A 19,659-nucleotide genomic window follows, 5' to 3' on the forward strand; every position below is an offset into this window, starting at 1 on the left:
CTTGTACTGTAAGTGTCTCATACTGGTACTGTAAGTGTCTCATACTGGAACTGCAAGTGTCTCATACTGGAACTGTAAGTGTCTCATATTGGTACTGTAAGTGTCTCATACTGGAACTGCAAGTGTCTCATACTGGAACTGCAAGTGTCTCATATTGGTACTGTAAGTGTCTCATACTGGAACTGTAAGTGTCTCATATTGGTACTGTAAGTGTCTCATACTGAAACTGTAAGTGTCATGTACTTGTACTGCAAGTGTCTCATACTGGAACTGTAAGTGTCTCATACTGGAACTGTAAGTGTCTTATACTTGTACTGTAAGTGTCTCATACTGGTACTGTAAGTGTCTCATACTGGAACTGTAAGTGTCTCATACTGGAACTGTAAGTGTCTCATACTGGAACTGCAAGTGTCTCATACTGGAACTGCAAGTGTCTCATACTGGAACTGCAAGTGTCTCATACTGGAACTGTAAGTGTCTCATACTAGAACTGTAAGTGTCTCATACTGGAACTGTAAGTGTCTCATATTGGAACTGCAAGTGTCTCATACTGGAACTGTAAGTGTCTCATACTGGAACTGCAAGTGTCTCATACTGGAACTGTAAGTGTCTCATATTGGTACTGTAAGTGTCTCATACTGATACTGCAAGTGTCTCATACTGGAACTGCAAGTGTCTCATATTGGTACTGTAAGTGTCTCATACTGATACTGCAAGTGTCTCATACTGGAACTGTAAGTGTCTCATATTGGAACTGCAAGTGTCTCATATTGGTACTGTAAGTGTCTCATACTGATACTGCAAGTGTCTCATACTGGAACTGTAAGTGTCTCATATTGGAACTGCAAGTGTCTCATATTGGAACTGTAAGTGTCTCATATTGGTACTGTAAGTGTCTCATACTGGAACTGCAAGTGTCTCATACTGGAACTGTAAGTGTCTCATATTGGTACTGTAAGTGTCTCATACTGATACTGCAAGTGTCTCATACTGGAACTGCAAGTGTCTCATACTGGAAATGTAAGTGTCTCATACTTGTACTGTGTTTGCCTTATATTTTTCCTGTAAGTGCCTTAAACTTGTACTGTAAGTGCTTGACACTTGTTCTGTGAGTGTCTTATACTTGTACTGTTAGTGCCTTAGATATACCAGTACTGTAAGTGCCTTATACTTGTATTGTAAGTGCTTGACACTGGTTCTGTGAGTGAGTTATACTTGTACTATAAGTGACTTATATATATATCGATATTGTAGGTGCCTTATACTGGTAATGTATAATGTTAGTGCCTTACGCTGGAACTCTAAGCTCCTTCTCTATTGGCTTGGGTATACGGATCATGGACTCTGCCCTCTTCAACTTGCGTGGCCTTTTCTTCAGGAAGGTCTCGATGTCGTCCAGCCGAGCCATGCTGACGCTTGACTTTGTCTTCTTTTTCTTCCTAATAAACAAGTAATAATCAATTAATTTTGAATGCAAATTTATCACACTACCATCATTTTGTTTTTTTAAACAAACATAGTAATGGTGTGATGTCCTTACATCATTGTTTTCACTGCGATTCTTGCATCAGTATCTCTGTACCTGTAAGTGCTTTGATTCTGAATAAGTAAAAGTTGTTCTGAAGTGATATGGCTAGACCAGTTATAATAATTATTTTGGTATAAAAACCTAGTAAATGTTCTTACTTCTTTGGCAGAATGACATAGGCTCTACCTGCCGCAAGAGCCAGTTCTGCTGGGGTAGGCTCATCTTAAATAGAAAAAACAATGCAATACTTCTTTGATAATAGTGTGCTAATGTCATTTACATAATAGAATATCAAAAAAGTGATGGCAAGGTAATAAAATGAAACAAGAGCGGTCACAGACAGCTATATCCCCTGCCTCATGGGGGCATTTTTTGTAACGAAAGCCAATCAATGGTAAGGGTAGTTTCTAAGGAACATAAGAAATGCGTAAAATTAAGAAAGGGCAATAACTCTTCCTAAAATGGTCGAATCGCGAAAGCCCGACAATATGCGCTGCGTCACTACATAGTCATCAATCTGTGAAAGTTTGGTAGAAATCGCATGAAAAACGTCAGAGGAGTTGCGAAGAAACCAATTTTAAATGTAAAATAAACAAAGGGTAAAAACTCTTTCAAAAATGGCCGAATCGCGAAAGCCAAACATTACGCGCTGCGTCACTATACAGTCATCAATCTGTGAAAGTTTGGTAGAAATCGCATGAAAAACATAAGAGGAGTTGCAAAGAAACCAATTTTAAATGTAAAATAAAGAAAGGGCAATAACTCTTTCAAAAATGGTCGAATCGCTAAAGCCCGACAATATGCCCTGTGTCACTAAATAGTCATCAATCTGTGAGAGTTTGGTAGAAATCGCGTGAAAAACATAAGAGGAGTTGCTAAGAAACCAATTGTAAATGTAAAATAAAGAAAGGGCAATAACTCTTTCAAAAATGGTCGAATCGCGAAAGCCCAGCAATATGCGCTGCGTCACTATATAGTCATCAATCTCTGAAAGTTTGGTTGAAATTGCATAAAAAAGTAAGAGAAGTTGTTGCGAAGAAACCAATTTTAAATGCAAAAAAAAGAAGGGCAATAACTCTTTCAAAAATGGCCGACTCGTGAAAGCCCGACAATATGCACTGCATCACTACATAGTCATCAATCTATGAAAGTTTGGTAGAAAGCGCATGAAAAACGTAAGAGGAGTTGCGAAGAAACCAATTTTAAATGTAAAATAAACAAAGGGCTATAACTCTTTCAAAAATGGTTGAATCTCAAAAGCCTGACAATATGTGCTGCTTCACTTTATGATCATCAATCTGTGAAAGTATGGTAGAAATCGCATGAGAAATGTAAGAGGAGAAATGAATGTGGGATAGACGGACGCACACACGCACGAAATCGCGCCTACCATTACTATATCCCCTCGCTTTTCAAAGGCGGGGGATAATAACATCATCATTCATTGGGGCTGAACATAGGCAATAATTGATTTTCATCATTAATAACTTTCACCAAACCACATGATTTTACTTAAACACCATAACATACACACGTAATCTGCCAGTAACATTTGCTGTGTCACATCATTCATCTTAATTGTGCTGCCCTTGTACGAAGAAACAGTTCATTCTATTAAATTTCTATTATCAAATGACATGTCAGCCCATTTTTGAAGACTATATATTTATTTATGGATATAATCAAGTTGTTGCAATTATTTCCAATTGATAGTGGTTGAACATTTCAATTTAATAATCATTTATGATCTTTGATAATCAAACACTATTTGAAATAGACAATATTTTAATTTTCGAATCCTGTTTTTTGTCCATCCATGCAGCAGGATAGCAAGATCAGGTCATTTTACTTTTTACCCTGTTTATTATAATTTGTCTAAATTTCATTTAATACAGGTACAGTTTTTATGTGAAGTTGTGAAAAAGAACTTGGAAATCTTGTTTACCATTGTGCGGATGTCGTCATGTTTATCAAAGTGTAGTAATGTAATAAAAAAAGACACCATTATCTCTTGCAGTTAATGCACTATGGATGTAATTTATTCTCTTAAGAAATGACTCGGGGTAATGAAAATATTTTACGATAAAATCTACTACCATATGAATACCTTTAGGTTGATGTACTTTCAAGATATCTGGCTGATACTGATGGGGCTCAACTCTCTGAAAAACAAGCAACATGAGTAGAACAAAAATGAACTGAACGTAAAATAACTCAACACTGAATAAGTTTAGTTAAATCAAACGGAGGTTTCTACTTGTCTACTAACAAGTAACCAACATATGTATGAAAACCAGATCTGAAATATATACACCTTAAAGTTACCACAGAAATAAGAAAAACTTTAAACTACATATACAAAACCCCTGTTATCCAGTCTGTGTGCCAAACACAGCTTAGCAGTTCTACACACTTTAGACCTCTATTGAGCACACTACATCACACTGTTATCCAGTTTGTTGCCAAACTGTAGCCATTAAATGACCCATTCTATCGCACATCTTCAGCTGTTCTATATAAAGTTACACCATTCTGGCATCAATCTTTAGCTGTTCTGCATTAAATTACCCTATTCTTGCACACATCTTCAGCTCTTCTACAATAAAGTTAACCTATTCTTGGCCATTTTCAGCTGTTCTACTTTATGAAGCCCCACTCTTGTGCCTATTTTCAGCTGTTCAATATTAAGTAAAACCTCTTTAGCTGTTCTACATCAAGTTATCTAATTTTTGCGTCCATCCTTAGCTGTTCTACCTTAAGTTACACCTTCCTTGCGCCAATCGTCAGCTGTTCTAAATCTATTTAACCCATTCTGACACCCAACTATTGTACATTAACTTACACCTTCTTGCGGCCATCTTCAGCTATTCTCCATCATGTAACACCTTCTTGCACCTTCTTGCACCAATCTTCAGCTATTCTACATGAAGTAACCCACATTTTTGACTACCTGTAGCTGATCAATGGTCTCCTCCTCCTCCACCTCCATGTTTTCTGCATTCTGTTCCAGCTCTGCCTGCTGCTGCTCCAGTTTCCGCTGCATCTTCCACTCTCGAATGTTTGCCTTCTGTCTTGCAATCTCTTCCATTGCTGAATTGTAGTCTTGGGCCACCATCAGTGTGTCGTCTTCCTCTTCAGCCAGGTCAGGGGCTGATTTTGACCTCCTGAGGGTGGACGAACACAACATAATTATTGACATGAATGCATATGTAAAGTACAAGGAATCAATATAAAGAGCTACTCTAATTATTGGAATAAATACTCACCCAATATACAAATTGTAATCTAATCAAGGTTACACATTGATAAAATGGTACCAAGGATGAATACTTCCACAATTGTACAAAGCAGCCATGTTAGGAGTTGGTGGATTAAAATCTATTATTATTGTCCGTTTTCAATGTTTTAATTAATGAGTGACATAAGACTGCAATCTAATTCTTTAGATTTAAAAAAATGGCTAGCTTTTCAACTTTACCTCCAAGGCACAAATGCAGGCAGGAGGTCTGACATTGAGAGCTCCCTCTTGGGTTGAACAAAACTTGACTCCCTGTCTCCCATACCAGCTGCTCAAAAAACAGATTGTTTATGTATAATAAATTGACATCACTGTTCAATGAATTGAATATAAGAAATAAAGATTGAAAAAAACAAAAAAAACATCAAAATCTACCAAGACTGAATAATGACTTCATAAAATAGCACATAATTTATGAATTAAAGAACAATTTCATAAAATTCATAAAAAAATAGACCATTTTTAAACATTGACAAACCACCTTGTTTCAGATTGAGTTCCTCTCTCTCGCGCTCCGAGTCAGTGAGTATCCTTTCCTCATATGGGAATAAACGGCCAGCCTTGATGTCCTCGTCACGTGTACGGCTTGCCTTCACAAGTGTTGTCAGGTCCTCGTGAGACCCATGCTTCCGTAACAACAGTCTGTAATTCCAAGCATGCTGATATTGTTTTTTTTGTAGCATAACATGACCAAACAAATATTTCTGCAAGAGAAGTGAGACATGATGCATGCATGTTCATTTTTACTGCAACAAGAGAATAGAGCTCCATATGAGTAATTTGAACACTTTCTAACTTAAACCTGTTTAGAAAAACATTTAAATTTTAGCACAATATTTATGACAAAACCATGACAGATTTTCTTCGAAACGATATTATATGCATGATACTATTTGCCTGTAAAAGTAACACTATATTTTAACTGATCACTTAACTTGTGATATAATGCAGGGTTTCAGTATTGTTCTCATGTCAAAGCACCTGCTATGACATTTTATCAAGATGGAGGTTGCTGCACTAAGAGTAATATAGGAAAAGGTATCAGAGATTTATAATTTTTATTATAGTAGAAGCCCCAAGAAAAACTAGTCAATTCAGCCCCCAGAGAGGATCGAACACACAACCCCTGGTTCACAAAACTATCACTGAACTATGGAAACTTACACAGTATATGACATATATGTTCATTTTTTAGTATAACATGTCCAAATGTTATTTGCAATCAATATTGTTGTACACTTTATCTAGCCTTCATCCAGATTGGTGAACATTCCTTAAGGAGGTGGAATGTTATCTGGCAAGTATTGGAGCCTCTATAGCTCAGTGGTAGAGCACCTTATAACATTCATCCAGATCGGTGAACACTCATTATAATGATGTAGTGATAGCTGGCAAACATGTGATTTATAGCTCAGTGGTAGAGCACTGGTCTTGTAAACCAGGGGTCGTGAGTTCAAACCTCACTGGAGGCACTTATTTTGTCCATGTTTCAAAAACAAAAATGCGTATTCAAAACCTAAAAATTCTCAGTCATATTCACAGTGAATAATTGTGTTTCGAATCAATTGAGGTTGATTTTGATTTGTTAAACATTCGATTAACCTGCAAATTTACTCCATTTTTATTACTGCTATTCTTAATACCAGTACTCTTGAAATAAGCTTAAGGGGCAGACCCAGTATTTGACAGAGGGGGTGTTACTTTTTGACTTGCAACCCTCCCTCAATACCAAAGTTATTTTGTTTAAAGTATTAGCAGGGGGGTTGGGGATCTTCCCTCAAGGAAACTCTTACAATTTCTAGTCTGAAATGGTGCATTTGGGGTTTATTTTTTTTTTACTTTTTTTCTCCTATATTGAAAACAAAAGTAAATTTGGACAAATTGTGGGGGGGGGGGATGCTGGGTGAACCCCCCTGGATCCATTATGGCTACCAAGAATATTATCTTTATAATGACAATGAGTAATGGGAGACAGACAGGAGTTTGTTATTTTACCTGTGCACATAGTGCATCTTCAATGCATACATAACTAACATGATTACAAATTAGCAAGACAATGTAACATCATACCAGTACTTATACAAAACTTTATAACATTTTAAGTGTCAGGTGATTCAGTGAAATATGGATGTAGCATATAACACTTTACAATGTATGTAATTAACATCTTGATAAATATCTAATAGTTTTAATAAAGAAAATCAATCAACATTAAATACTTATCTCTATGTCAATGAAAATACACCACATACAATAGGAATATTAGATAATTAGCCGTAGTTATCCTCATCACCCGGTAACCGACCTTTATAATTAAATTATGATTTGTATATTTAATGAAAATCATAAGTAATTTTAAAGTAGAACCTAGAGCAGAGTTAAAAAATACAAAAGAAAATACTCTGTTTATAGGACGAAATTTTACCTTGGAGGCAAATATGTGCATAAAAATGCAACTGCCCACTGAAGTGTTGGTATTTCATGTTGATAATGATGAGGAATTTAATAAAAAGAAATGCATATATAACAAAAACAGAAGATGATGTTTAAACAGAAGATGATGTTTTAATTAAAAAATCAACAAGGTATTCCAAATTTAATTATATCACATGGCGATTACTTAGTTTATTGACTTCATGTTAGGTACCTAAAGAATGTGAATAATTATTAAAGCTAATTTTTTATTAATATTCTAGGCAGATTTATATACAAAGTGTTCAAGATTCTTTTCTACAGAATGAATTGTTTAATACTTAAGAAAACATAATTTATTGAATTCTAATATTTCTATCAAAACTCACTTATAATACCTTTATCAACATGATTTATGTACTTTTAAGACACATACCATCGACTTTTTAATAAAATTAATAAGTTTTTCAATTGCAATATAAACATGGCCCAAAAATATCCTAGGTGCAAATGTTGGTCATAAAAATTTGGTAATAGATTATTATAATAGTTTATTCTTAACTTTTTTTGACAAAGGCAATGAATAAAGATAAAAATAATAATCATCTAAGCCCTTAGTGAGGCTCAAAGTTTATATGACTGATTGCTCTATTAAACCACTGAGCTTTGTAGCCTCTCATACACATGATACAATGACAGCTGTGCAAGTATGGCTACAATCAATATGCTATACTGTGTACACATTATAGCATTCATCCAGATCAGTGAACACTCATTATAATGATGTAGTGATAGCTAGCAAACATGTGAGCCTCTATAGCTCAGTGGTAGAGCACTGGTCTTGTAAACCAGGGGTCGTGAGTTCAAACCTCACTGGAGGCACTTACTTTTTATAAGACAAAAATAAAATATATAATTGAAAATTATAAATCTCAGTCAAATTCACTGAAAAATGAACTACATCATGATGTATTTCATTAGAGATCAGTCTGACAATACCAAATTTAGAAAACATGAATCGATAAAATGAACAGGTTTTAGAAAGATTACAACCATAAGAACGTTTAATGCTCATTTTTATCAAATTTAGAAAACAAATTCCAAATTAATGAATTTACATACACACTGCTTGAAATACTGCTGATTTAGAAAAACAGATAAATTGAAAATGCTAGTGATTTTTTCATTTCTTTTGTCGTGATTTGGTAAAATCTTACAAAATGAATTGTTGGAAAATTTTCAGCGAATAAAAAGAAACCTGGTGGGTTTTTTTTACTGAAAAGATATTTCATTTTGGTTTTCAATTTTGATTCTAAAAATAGAATAGACCCCAATCTCCGCCATAATAGCACCACACTGATACAAGTTAAACATGGTCAGAACTTGTTGTAAATTTCCATTACAATGACCTATATTTCAACGGCACCCTGTGACGTAAAGAGGGATCACATGAACTGGGTGCGCATATTTTTGTCTAAATTTTGCAATATACTGCAAATTGTTAAGCAAAGAAAACTGCCAATGATGCTCAATGCTGTGAGAACTTTGAGACATGGTCTCACTATGCAATAATTAGCACAATTTTCTGTATTTTTCTTCTTTGTTTTACTTCCCTCTATGATTAGTCTGAGTGATTCAAGAGTCCAAAGTTTTATTAAATGGAGCCAGACATTACAGTAAGTGAGAGTATAAGTGAATATCTACCACCATTTAAATGAAACGACACATGTAAATCGATATATACTGTCACTGTTTTCTTTTATTTTACCTGTTTCTTTTTTAAATATTCTATTATAAACTCTGCAGTACCACAGTAAATGTGAAATGGAACTATATAGCCAACGCAAGCTCAGATGAAAAATAAAATGCTGTTTTCCTTTTTATTTTTTTTTCCTTCTTCTACAACAGTTGTGGATCCTGGTGGTTCGTAAAATGTAGAATAAAGGCCTTTTATACTAAATTGATGAGTTAAAACACTTAAAAATCATAAAACATGAAGTATAATGCATGTATCACTAACAATGTCACATCAAAACTTAATACACTAATTATTTAGTGCCCAAGTCAGGACCAAACTCCAAAACCTCTTGTAAACATCACCAGCACAGCAACCACTGAGCTATAGATGTTTACACTTCACAACAATATTGATTTATAATTGGCCCCCAAATGAGGATCAAACTCATGACTCCTGGTTTACTTGACCAATACTGTAACCACTGAGCTATAGAGTCTTACACACCACAACATAATCTGTTACAAATGAGGGTCAAACTCATGGCTTCTAGTCAACATGACCAGTGCACCAACCAGTGAGCAATAAAGGTATAATCAGGAACTTGTTATCTTTAACCAATTTGAGTCCCAGTGAGGGTCAAACTTTTAGCCCCAGGTTAACAAGACTAGTGCTCCACCCAATATGTTTGGAGGAATACCCATTATCTTTTTACAATTTGTCATGATAGCCATCCAAATATTACCTGCAATCAATATTGTTGTACACCATTTCTAGCATTCATCCATATCGGTGAACATTCCTTATGGAGATAGATTGTTAATGGACTATCATAAGGAGCCTCCATAGCTCAGTGGTAGAGCACTGGTCTCGTAAACCAGGGGTCGTGAGTTCAATTCTCACTGGAGGCACATATTTTTTCATGTGACAAAACAAAGACAAAAATGAGTATTCAAAACTCATATCCAATGCAAATAGTTGTGTTATACTTCAACTGAGGTTGATTGGTTTTATTTTTGACATGTTATATTTCAATAACCATCAAATTTACCTCATAATTGCTATTGCTTTAATACTGGAATTACTGCCTTGATTTTGACCAGAGAATTTTAGCATCAAAATGGTACTGAGTAATGACAAACAGAGATTTACCATTGAGGAAAAATTTACCCGAGGGCAAAAATGTGCACTGGGCTTTTCTTGTCCCACTGTGTTTTTCATGTCATAAATGCAACTCATATTTTGATTTTGGCAGGGTTTTGCAGTAAATATTTGACAAAATGACAAAATTAAAGGACAAAAGTTGTTAAAAAAAATACATATTTCTAAAAAGTGACAGATATGATTTACTTAAAGGGGCTGCACGTATGATGAAATAGGGAAAAAAAAAAGAAAATTGTCGAAAACTGACATAAACTTGGAATCGATGTGTACAATGCATTGAAAATTACTAACTGAAGTACCACATAGTTTACAATTAATTTATTTTTCACAGGTTTTTCGCATTTTTCTATTAAAAAAGATTACTAGGTATGTCTACCTAGTATAATTAATTTCTTATCCGTGATTGGCTAGTCGATATTATAATGTGATATTACCAAGTTAGATATAAAGCTTAAATATTCCAACTGTTTAGGGTAAGCCTTCGTAGCACAGTGGATACAACACTGGACTGCAATTTTGGCGACACCGGTTTGAACCCGGTCTCCTACTCAATTTTTTTTTTTACATTTTGGTATTTTTTTTACAATTATGATATCAATGAGTAAAACAATTTATTAAATAATTGTCCTGAGTTTCGTCATAAAAAAACACTTTTTTTGGTATACAGTCCCTTTAAGGCTTAGTGTTTATTTCAGAGTTAACTATTTCTTTTTTCATGCTTAGCTATTTGGTCTCCAAAGAGGCATGTGTAGAAGTTCCAAAATGGAGTACTTATCTTTCACTTTACAATAAGTTAAATGCTCAGCCACATTCAGAATATGAAAGTCAAAAACATACTTGATTCTTATTTCGTTTAAAAAGTTTGACACATATTAAATATGAGAACATAGACTTTAAGTTAAGTTGCTGTAATCAAAATTTTGAATGATGTAACTTAAGGGAAACTTAACAATATCAACTATCAATATTTCTATAACAAGTCACTTACAATAGCTTAATGAATATGATTTATGTTCATTTCCAACAAAAATAATTGAATTTTTATTAAAAATATTCATTTTTTAATTGCAATATTAACACATCCAAAAAATATCCCAGGGGCAAATATTGGGTATAAAAACAGGGTATTACAGTAACTTAATAATCTTCTAAGACCCAGTGAGAGTCAAACTCACACACCCTGGTTTACAGGCCCAGGGGCTAACCACAGAGCTATGGAGCCTCACAATAAATGGGATATGGTAAACATTAATGAATTATCAACGGAGCTGTGCAAGTATTTAAATACCTACAATCAATATTGCTGTACACCCAGATAGGTGGACACTCATTATAATGATGTGGTGTTATCTGGCAAACATGTGAGCCTCTATAGCTCAGTGGTAGAGCACTGGTCTTGTAAACCAGGGGTCGTGAGTTCAAACCTCACTGGAGGCACTTACTTTTTAAAGTGACAGAATCCAAAATATAACTTAAAATCTTAGTCATATTCACTAAAAAAAGGTAACTACACCATCACAAGATATTAAATAGAAGACGATGCCTGTGGGCATGGTATCATTTTGAGAATAAGTGACCTGAAATTGATAAACATTTTGAGGCCTTTTATCAATATAAAACCCATTTTTATAAATTTTAGAAAACTTGCATATACATTCCAAAGTGATTGACCTTGAATGTGATATTCATTTCAAAATATGAATTATACTTATTTGATAAGTTATTGCGATGAATTCAAAAAACACTTGTCCTCTAACACACTAATCATTTATGTCATCACATCAAAATTTGATAAACTGGTTATTTATATGATTTAAAAACTGACCTAAAATTTATTTCTGATGTTGAAAAAGAGTTTTTTTATTAATTTCTTAAATTTTACCTTAAAACAGGAATGAGAAAGTGAATAGTATGGTAAGTAAGTTAAATAAAAGGAAATGATTAGTCTCAAGTCAATTTCAATATGTTCAGGCAATTAAAGACAAGAATGGTAGAATATTAAACTCAGCCCCCAGAGAGGATAAAACTGGAGATATATATATAAGACCAGCATTTCAACCACTCATTATGGAGGCATAACAATTTTCTTCAAACTTATTATGCCAGGCATCCATGTGTTACTTACAATCAATATTGTTGTACATTTGATCCAGATTGTTAACATCTTATAAACATGTATTGTTCAATGGCACAATGAAAAGCCTCTATAGCTCAGTGGTAGAGCACTGGTCTCGTAAACCAGGGGTCGTGAGTTCAAACCTCACTGGAGGCACTAAATTTTTCATAAGAAATAAACACCTCATAAATTGAACTCAATTATATTCACTGAAAATACTACAAAACAAGGTGTTTTGCTTCAGATATTTTTATTTTTAGATTTTTTTTTTTATTTTTTCAAATATTCAATGGGCAGTTATTGTGGATAAAGTCAAGTAAGAGTTATTTACTTTACACATTAAAAAAAGATGTTATGAATCAGTTCTTATCATCAAAGTTTAAAGATGCAGTATCTTTGACAGCATTTTTCTAGCAGGGAAAGTCAACTTAAAGATATGGAATCAGCATTTCTCATACATGCAAGGCATGAACTATTTTTTTAACCTTGAATGATTTGGAAACGAGTATGATTTATATAACAAGAGCAGTCATAAGACAGTGCACTCGACTACGCCAGTTTGACTTGAAGTGAATACAATATTGATGTATGTGCCTGTCAAAAGCAAAAAAAATCAAATTAAAAATTAAACAGTGACAATAACTCTTGGGGGCCCAAAACACAATCTTATGAAAGGTCTCTATAATCTCTTTATATAATGCAAGTTTGCTTGCAATATGTCAACCCTTACTTAAGTTATTCCATACCAACCATTTTTATATTAATAGTAATTTTGACCTTGACCTTGATCCTATGGGCCTCAAACGCAATCTCATGAAAGGTCTATATAGCCTCTTCCTATATACCAAGTTTGGTCATTAGATGTCAAACCTAGCTAAAATTATTTGATTCATAAGGTGACTTTGACGCTGCCCTCCCACCAGCCTGTCCAAACAATGACACAAATCTTTCTTATAACTTGTTTTCCCTTAGTGAAAATCTGGTTAAGAATATAAAAATGTGCTTGTCAAAAGAAATCCAAAAAAAATAAATAAAAAAAAGTAAATAAAGGGCCATAATTGGTATTTAGGGTTTAAATGGAGTCAATCAGGGGCCATAACTTGTATTAAGGATAATATGGAGTTATGTAACTTCATTGTGTGATGGTCCTGAACAACTTTGTGAAGTATTAAGTTAAATAAATGAAGGGTATAGAAGTTATTTATAAATATCCCAACCTGCCCTAAAACTTTAACCTAAGTTCCAAAGACAATAAGGGACCATAATTTGTATAAAAGATAAGATGGAATTATCTAACCTCATTATGTGATGACCCTGAACAACTGTGTGAAGTATTTAGTCAATTGAATGAAGGGTATTGGACTTATAAGAGAAAATCCCAACTTACCCTAAAACTTTAACCTGCCTTAAAACTTTAACCTAAGTTCTTAAGTCAATCAGGGGCCATAACTTGTATCAAGGATAATATGGAGTTATGTAACCTCATTGAGTGATGGTCCTGAACAAATGTGTGAAGTATCAAGTCAATTAAATGAAGGGTATAGAAGTTATTAATACATACCCCAACCTGCCCTAAATCTTTAACTTAAGTTCCATAGTCAATCAGGGGCTATAATTTGTATAAAGGATAATATGGAGTTATCTAACCTCATTATGCGATGGCCCTGAACAACTGTGTGAAGTATTAAAGGAATTGAAGGTAGGTTGTTGGACTTATAAGTGAAAATCCCAACTGGCCTTAAAACTTTAACCGGACGCTGATGCTGGGGCGAGTAGTAAAGCCCTCCTTATTCTTTGAATAGTCGAGCTAAAAATTGAGCCAAAAACTTAACCTAAAATTTAACGATGACCACCTGCCCATTCTGCCCAACCAGCTTTTGCTAGGCCATACACAGAGATTGTTCTTAGCTACATGACTATTATTAAAGAAAAATATAATAACCTAAGACCAGTGCTCTACTGTGAGTTCAAACCTCACTGGAGGCACTGAATTTTTCAACTGACAAACAAATTAATAGATGATATTCAAAACGTTTTTTACTGATTTTGTTTAACATCACAGTACTTTTTAAGAAAATGAGTAGATGAATATTCAATTTATAACCATAATTTGACAAATAATTACAAACCATTTTTTTCTCAATTATGACCATCGAATCTACCTATAAAAATAGCTGGTACCTTCTTCCCCATCTGCTCATCTATTTTTCCCTATTCTCTGACATCAAATCTGACTCAATAGACTCCACATTCTGTAACTTTTCTACATGCAGTTTTTCTTAAATACAAGTTGTCTTCCTGTTCAAATTAAAACCTGAAATTGTGCTCAATATTTACCTCCCCTGTTAACCTCTCAATCTGTTCCAGATCCTCTATCATGACCACAGGACCCACACTCTCTTACACACTGAAGGATCCATTCAATACCCAGATGATCTTTCCTTAATTTCACAGTTTAAACGCCTTTCCTCTCTTCAATTTACCTGCTCAGCCTAATTGAAAATCTCCACTCTACTAACCACTCTTACCACTCCACCTGTTCCCTGTCCTCCTCAAGAACCTCATTATTGTTTAACATAAAGTAGTTTCCCAGTTTTCTCTAACAGTAACAACCAATTATATCCCCTGCCAACTAGTCATCTCCCTTGCTTATGTCTCAATCTCAATCCTCCTTGGTGATTTCAGGCTTCTGCTTCAACCAATTACTTATCTTTATTATTACAAAATCAACCATTATCCCCCTTTGCTAACAAATTATCTCCCCTACTCACCTCTCCATTTGCTCCATCTGTTCACGATCGTCCTCAGTGATTTCCGGCTCCTCCAACTCTTCCTCACTGCTTGATGATTCCTCCATCACCTCTTGAAGTTCCTGAGACTGCACTCCTGCTGTTGGCCTCTTCAGGATAAAGAGATAGAAGATACTTGATAAGGAAAGAAAAAAGGTCTGCAGAGAACAAGCCTTGGAATACTCATTGTCAAATTATACATGAGTCAATGTTGCAGATCATTATGCACAAAATAGGTTTCAGTCTCGCATTAGTGGAAAAACAATATTTTAAATATTCTTTTAAAGAAAAGTTTTCTGTTTATTATCTCACAGTTTTATGTAATGCTTACAAAATGTGTATAACGATATCTGAAGATGACCAGATTAAAAATCTAATGCTTGAAATTTTACAGTGTGTGTATACCATGTGATAAATTACTTCATAAATGGTACACCGGAAGGCAACATTTTGCTTCAAATGATGACATATAACACAGATAACTTTTCATTTTCTTCACCAATTAAAACGAAACAAAGGGCAGTCTATGCTGCTTAAATAGCCCTGCTTTTGTTTTATTACCTGAGTTTGATTAGGTGATTAGTTTCCTCAAACACTTAGACAAACCTTTTTCCAAATAATGTTTAAACAGTGCTCAATCAGGCGGCATTTTTGTGAAAATGTTTGTCATAGTGTTAAGAAACTTAACTCTCAATTTTGATTGTAAGACCGAATGCCAGGCTATGGAAGTGGCATGCATAGACTGTGCCATGTTTCATTTAACATGGTGAAGAAATTGTAAAGTTATCTTTGATTAAAGTCTTCATTTGAAGCAAATATTACACTCCAACATAGAATTTGTGACATAATTTTTAACAGTGTAAAAAATGGGCAGATTGTTCAGAACTTTGATAAAGTCAACAACATTGTTAACATTGTCAATGTCAACTTTTGAAGCAGTATTGCTCTGGTAGTTTCATGGAAAAACTTCTTATCTGCAGTATTCCTAACAAGATTTGAGACAACTGCTTCATATGTTCTTTTTTATTTAAATACATGAACACATCTTAAAATGCTTCACTTTTAAAAGTTAATAATGCTGATGTTAATCATGTTAACTTTAACAATCAGCCAAATGTTAATATGATTTGATCTTTTAAACTTATTATCTCCATACCTGGTATTCTGGGAACAAAATGTCTTTGACCTTGGCTGGTGCAACATCCAGTTTGGGTGGAGCAGGAGCCCAGTACAATCGAGACTCATTATACTGACTGTAGGCGGGCTTTCCTTGCACTAGCACCTTTTCTGGGTCCCTCTCAAACTGAGGATGAAAGCTAAGGTATAACCAAATTGTTTTCGCAAATATGCAAGCAATAATTTCTCTTATGCATGAAATATACATTTTTGTTCTTAATGGAAATTGAAATGAGACACATGTTAAAGCTGTGAAATAATGCAATGAGCCTTAATCTCATGTACCACTTGTTCTGCACGTTGTTTCCATGTCTCCAGTGATTGGTCAGCACCGCTTTCTTCCTCTGCGACCTTCTCCAATACCCGCCTTGCGACTGCTGACATTCGTCTCTCTTCACTGCCCTCCTCAACTGGGCTCACACCAGGCCGGGCAGGGCCACCACTTCCAAACTGAGGAATACAGACAGAGTCAATGATGTACTGACTTTATCATTTTTTGTATAGAATATTGCTATCATGACCAAAAAACATTGGCCCTGTTGTGTTTAATTCAAAGAAGTAGCTTTATGAAAAGGCTGAGAGTTAAACAAAGTTCAATGTTGTTGTGAAAACCACCCTACCATCACTCTAAAGGTGGTGTTATGAAAGTCAAAACACTTTTAAACTTCTTAACACATGGCTTTCTATTTTTTTGAATTTCAAGAAGATATGTTGCGATACTATTGATAAACCCATGTACTTACCCTGTACTGTTGGTCAGGCATGGCAAACTGGAAGCGGCTAGGAGTGTGGTACTTCCTGCCAACGTTCAAGAACTCATCTGGCAGCTGGTACTCCCGCGTGACTGTACAGAAATGGTGCACACTCTTAGATGGCCTTTTCTCCTCCTCAACATCCTCCTCCCTCTCACGTTTATCCCCTACCGGTTTCCACGCCGACAAAAAGGAGACGGAGTCCGAGTGTACAGGCGTTTCAAAGGACTTGAACCCTGGTAGGGGCGGATGGCGGCCCTCTAGCAAAGCCTGCTTGCCTGTGATCCCAACCAGGTCCTCGTGGGTCACATTTGGCATCCGGTACTCCTCCCAAGCCTATGAATGTAGGATTACTTATATAATGTTTTCATGTAAGTCAATTTTTAATGTAATTTGCATTTTCATTAATTAAATATGAATTCTTACCAACAAAAAAAGAAGGAGTTTTCAACAAAAATCTTCTGTAATAAGAATGTGAAAACAGTTTCCCTACCTTGTCAATGTCAATGACCTCCTCTCCCTCTGACTCGGAGTCCCCCAGGGCCAAAGGCTCTACCAAAGGTAACTTCTGGGCTGTCGATGGTGGCACAAGGGGAAGCTGCACTGTCTCCTATTGGGATTAGAAAAAAAACACTTTGCTTACGTATTTAGAAGTACACTTTGTTAAGTGCCATGCCGACTTAAAAAAAAAACTTCTGAAGAGAGACTAAGCACGAGCTATTATGCTTACTTCCTAATTCTGTAAATGTATACATTAATAGCTAGAAGCACTTTTTTCTTGCTATTTTATACTTACTTACATTATAACTTTGTGATTATCTGTCGATTTGGTGTTGTAAGTGAGAATTCATTATAATTATCAAAATAAATACTGGTTAAACCAAAAAAAGCAAACTAAATGTTTCTGCCCAAATGCTGGTAGCGCGTCAATAGGACCAATGGTTATTAATTAAGAACAAAAGAGCATTGTTTATAATTCCTGTTATAGTAGGGCAACAGATCTGATTTATAAATAACGAAAGCAGGTGCAGTGCCCAATATGGCGTTTATAGAGAAATAAGCTGCACTTTCGTACATTTTGAGTCAGTTTCAGCAATGTTCTACTCCCAAAATGAGACGAAATGCCAACAAAGGGACTCCATGCACGTCTATTAGGGCATGTGCATCTCTACATATACAGTATCTAACATCTTTTAACCCAATTGACCCAGATTCTATTTTGGCATTGTGATTAATGGTGGCATCATCTAGCTCTACGAGCATGCAACCACATTGTCTTGTGACATTTTGCCAACTTACCATTCTTTCCTCAAGGTACTTTTCTGCCTCCTGTCTGTCTTGCTCTGAAACACATATTACCATAAAGATTATACATCAGCTTATAAGTCATTTTACTTTATCATGCATTGAAATACATTATTATAACACACTCAATGAATTTCCTCAATCTCTTTGGCTGATGTCATTAATTTGTACAAAGACTGTCGCATAATGTTGCATATTTTGACTCACTCATGAATATATAGTTTTATTTCTGTATCAACCTTTTAGGAGATATTATGCCCATAAACATTCTGACCAATTTTAGTGATGATTGGACAAAGGTTTCAAAAGCAATTGATCGGATAGGACCGATTTAGGTTATTTCCATAATTAAAGGACAATAACTCTCCATGACTACAGTGATATTGATGGTAATTGAGCTTGTTAGAGATATATGGCAATGCAGACAAGACCAATTTGAGGTAATTTCTATAATTAAAGGGTGATAACTCTTGAGTGACTAAAGTGATATGGCTGGTTATAAATGTGTCCAAGATATTATGCAAATACACATTCTGATCAAATTTGGTGATGATTGGACAAATGCTTGTAAAGCTTTTGAGCAGACAACTTACTGGATTCCACCTGCCCACACTCTGCTGGTAAAACTATATTTTTATTATTATTCTTTATTATTCCCTATTTTTTTAAAACGGGCATATAAAAAGGAAGTTGTTTTTAAGATTATCATGTTTTAGTTCACAGATGTATGGTTAAGTGAAATATGATACTGAAACCAGTTATGCTTAAAATATTACATGAAATTGGGGCCTTTATTCTCTAAGGCCATTTTATGTGACGGGCCATGTGACCTACCATCGGTCTTCTCCTCTTCCTCTTCCTCAATGGTTTCTTGAATCTCACTGTCCTTCTTCTCTGTTGCCATGGAAACAAAATATTTTATATACATACATTTCATTTATTTCTTCTTAAAATCAGGTTGTAATTGTTTTCTAAGATATTATAGTGTTATTTTTGTTAAAGTATTATAGTTTTCTGATGATTAAGTTTAAGTTATTACTTAGAGATTACTAAATGTAATTTTACTATGCTATACTGTTAAACATTATATTTAATTTAATTTGTTCTAGCATAGAATCTAGCATACACATGCCTATAGAATTACGTTAATGTATCACTATCCGAATATGACGATATTACCATCCCACATCTAAAACTAGTTATGCTGTAATAAAGCATGTTAGAGGATGAGCTAATAAATGAGAAGGATTAAGGGCCCTTATACCATGGGAATCAGATGTTAGATCACAGTTGGTTGTACAAGTCATGCACAAGAGAGAGCAGAAATGAAAAGTAGCCAACATAACAACAAATTAATAACATATTTTTTTTTAAATACAAGTAA

At 34.7% G+C, this 19,659-nt stretch overlaps 1 protein-coding gene and 5 non-coding genes across 8 annotated transcripts in view; 5 read left to right on the forward strand and 1 right to left on the reverse strand.

Moving 5' to 3' along the window:
* The window catches only part of LOC128229007 (uncharacterized), a 65,321-nt gene that overhangs the window by 30,154 nt on the left and 15,508 nt on the right, over positions 1-19,659 (reverse strand). For all 3 annotated transcript variants that reach the window (XM_052940630.1, XM_052940631.1, XM_052940629.1), the window contains 13 exons: positions 19,110-19,169; positions 18,270-18,313; positions 17,464-17,580; positions 16,962-17,306; positions 16,504-16,668; positions 16,199-16,345; positions 15,025-15,152; positions 5,308-5,468; positions 5,007-5,094; positions 4,479-4,692; positions 3,636-3,690; positions 1,687-1,750; positions 1,293-1,439 (listed from right to left, as the gene is read on the reverse strand). In XM_052940630.1, the coding sequence (XP_052796590.1) occupies positions 1,293-1,439; positions 1,687-1,750; positions 3,636-3,690; positions 4,479-4,692; positions 5,007-5,094; positions 5,308-5,468; positions 15,025-15,152; positions 16,199-16,345; positions 16,504-16,668; positions 16,962-17,306; positions 17,464-17,580; positions 18,270-18,313; positions 19,110-19,169 (1,735 nt within the window). The remainder of the gene's footprint in view (positions 1-1,292; positions 1,440-1,686; positions 1,751-3,635; positions 3,691-4,478; positions 4,693-5,006; positions 5,095-5,307; positions 5,469-15,024; positions 15,153-16,198; positions 16,346-16,503; positions 16,669-16,961; positions 17,307-17,463; positions 17,581-18,269; positions 18,314-19,109; positions 19,170-19,659) is intronic.
* Trnat-ugu (transfer RNA threonine (anticodon UGU)) lies at positions 6,228-6,298 on the forward strand. Its single transcript has one exon. It is a non-coding gene; the product is annotated as a tRNA-Thr (tRNA).
* On the forward strand, positions 8,049-8,120 carry Trnat-ugu (transfer RNA threonine (anticodon UGU)). The gene has a single exon. It is a non-coding gene; the product is annotated as a tRNA-Thr (tRNA).
* Trnat-cgu (transfer RNA threonine (anticodon CGU)) lies at positions 9,813-9,884 on the forward strand. Its single transcript has one exon. It is a non-coding gene; the product is annotated as a tRNA-Thr (tRNA).
* Positions 11,503-11,574, forward strand: Trnat-ugu (transfer RNA threonine (anticodon UGU)). The gene has a single exon. It is a non-coding gene; the product is annotated as a tRNA-Thr (tRNA).
* On the forward strand, positions 12,338-12,409 carry Trnat-cgu (transfer RNA threonine (anticodon CGU)). Its single transcript has one exon. It is a non-coding gene; the product is annotated as a tRNA-Thr (tRNA).

Source organism: Mya arenaria, chromosome 3, assembly GCF_026914265.1.
Source record: "Mya arenaria isolate MELC-2E11 chromosome 3, ASM2691426v1".
Taxonomy (NCBI): domain Eukaryota; kingdom Metazoa; phylum Mollusca; class Bivalvia; order Myida; family Myidae; genus Mya; species Mya arenaria.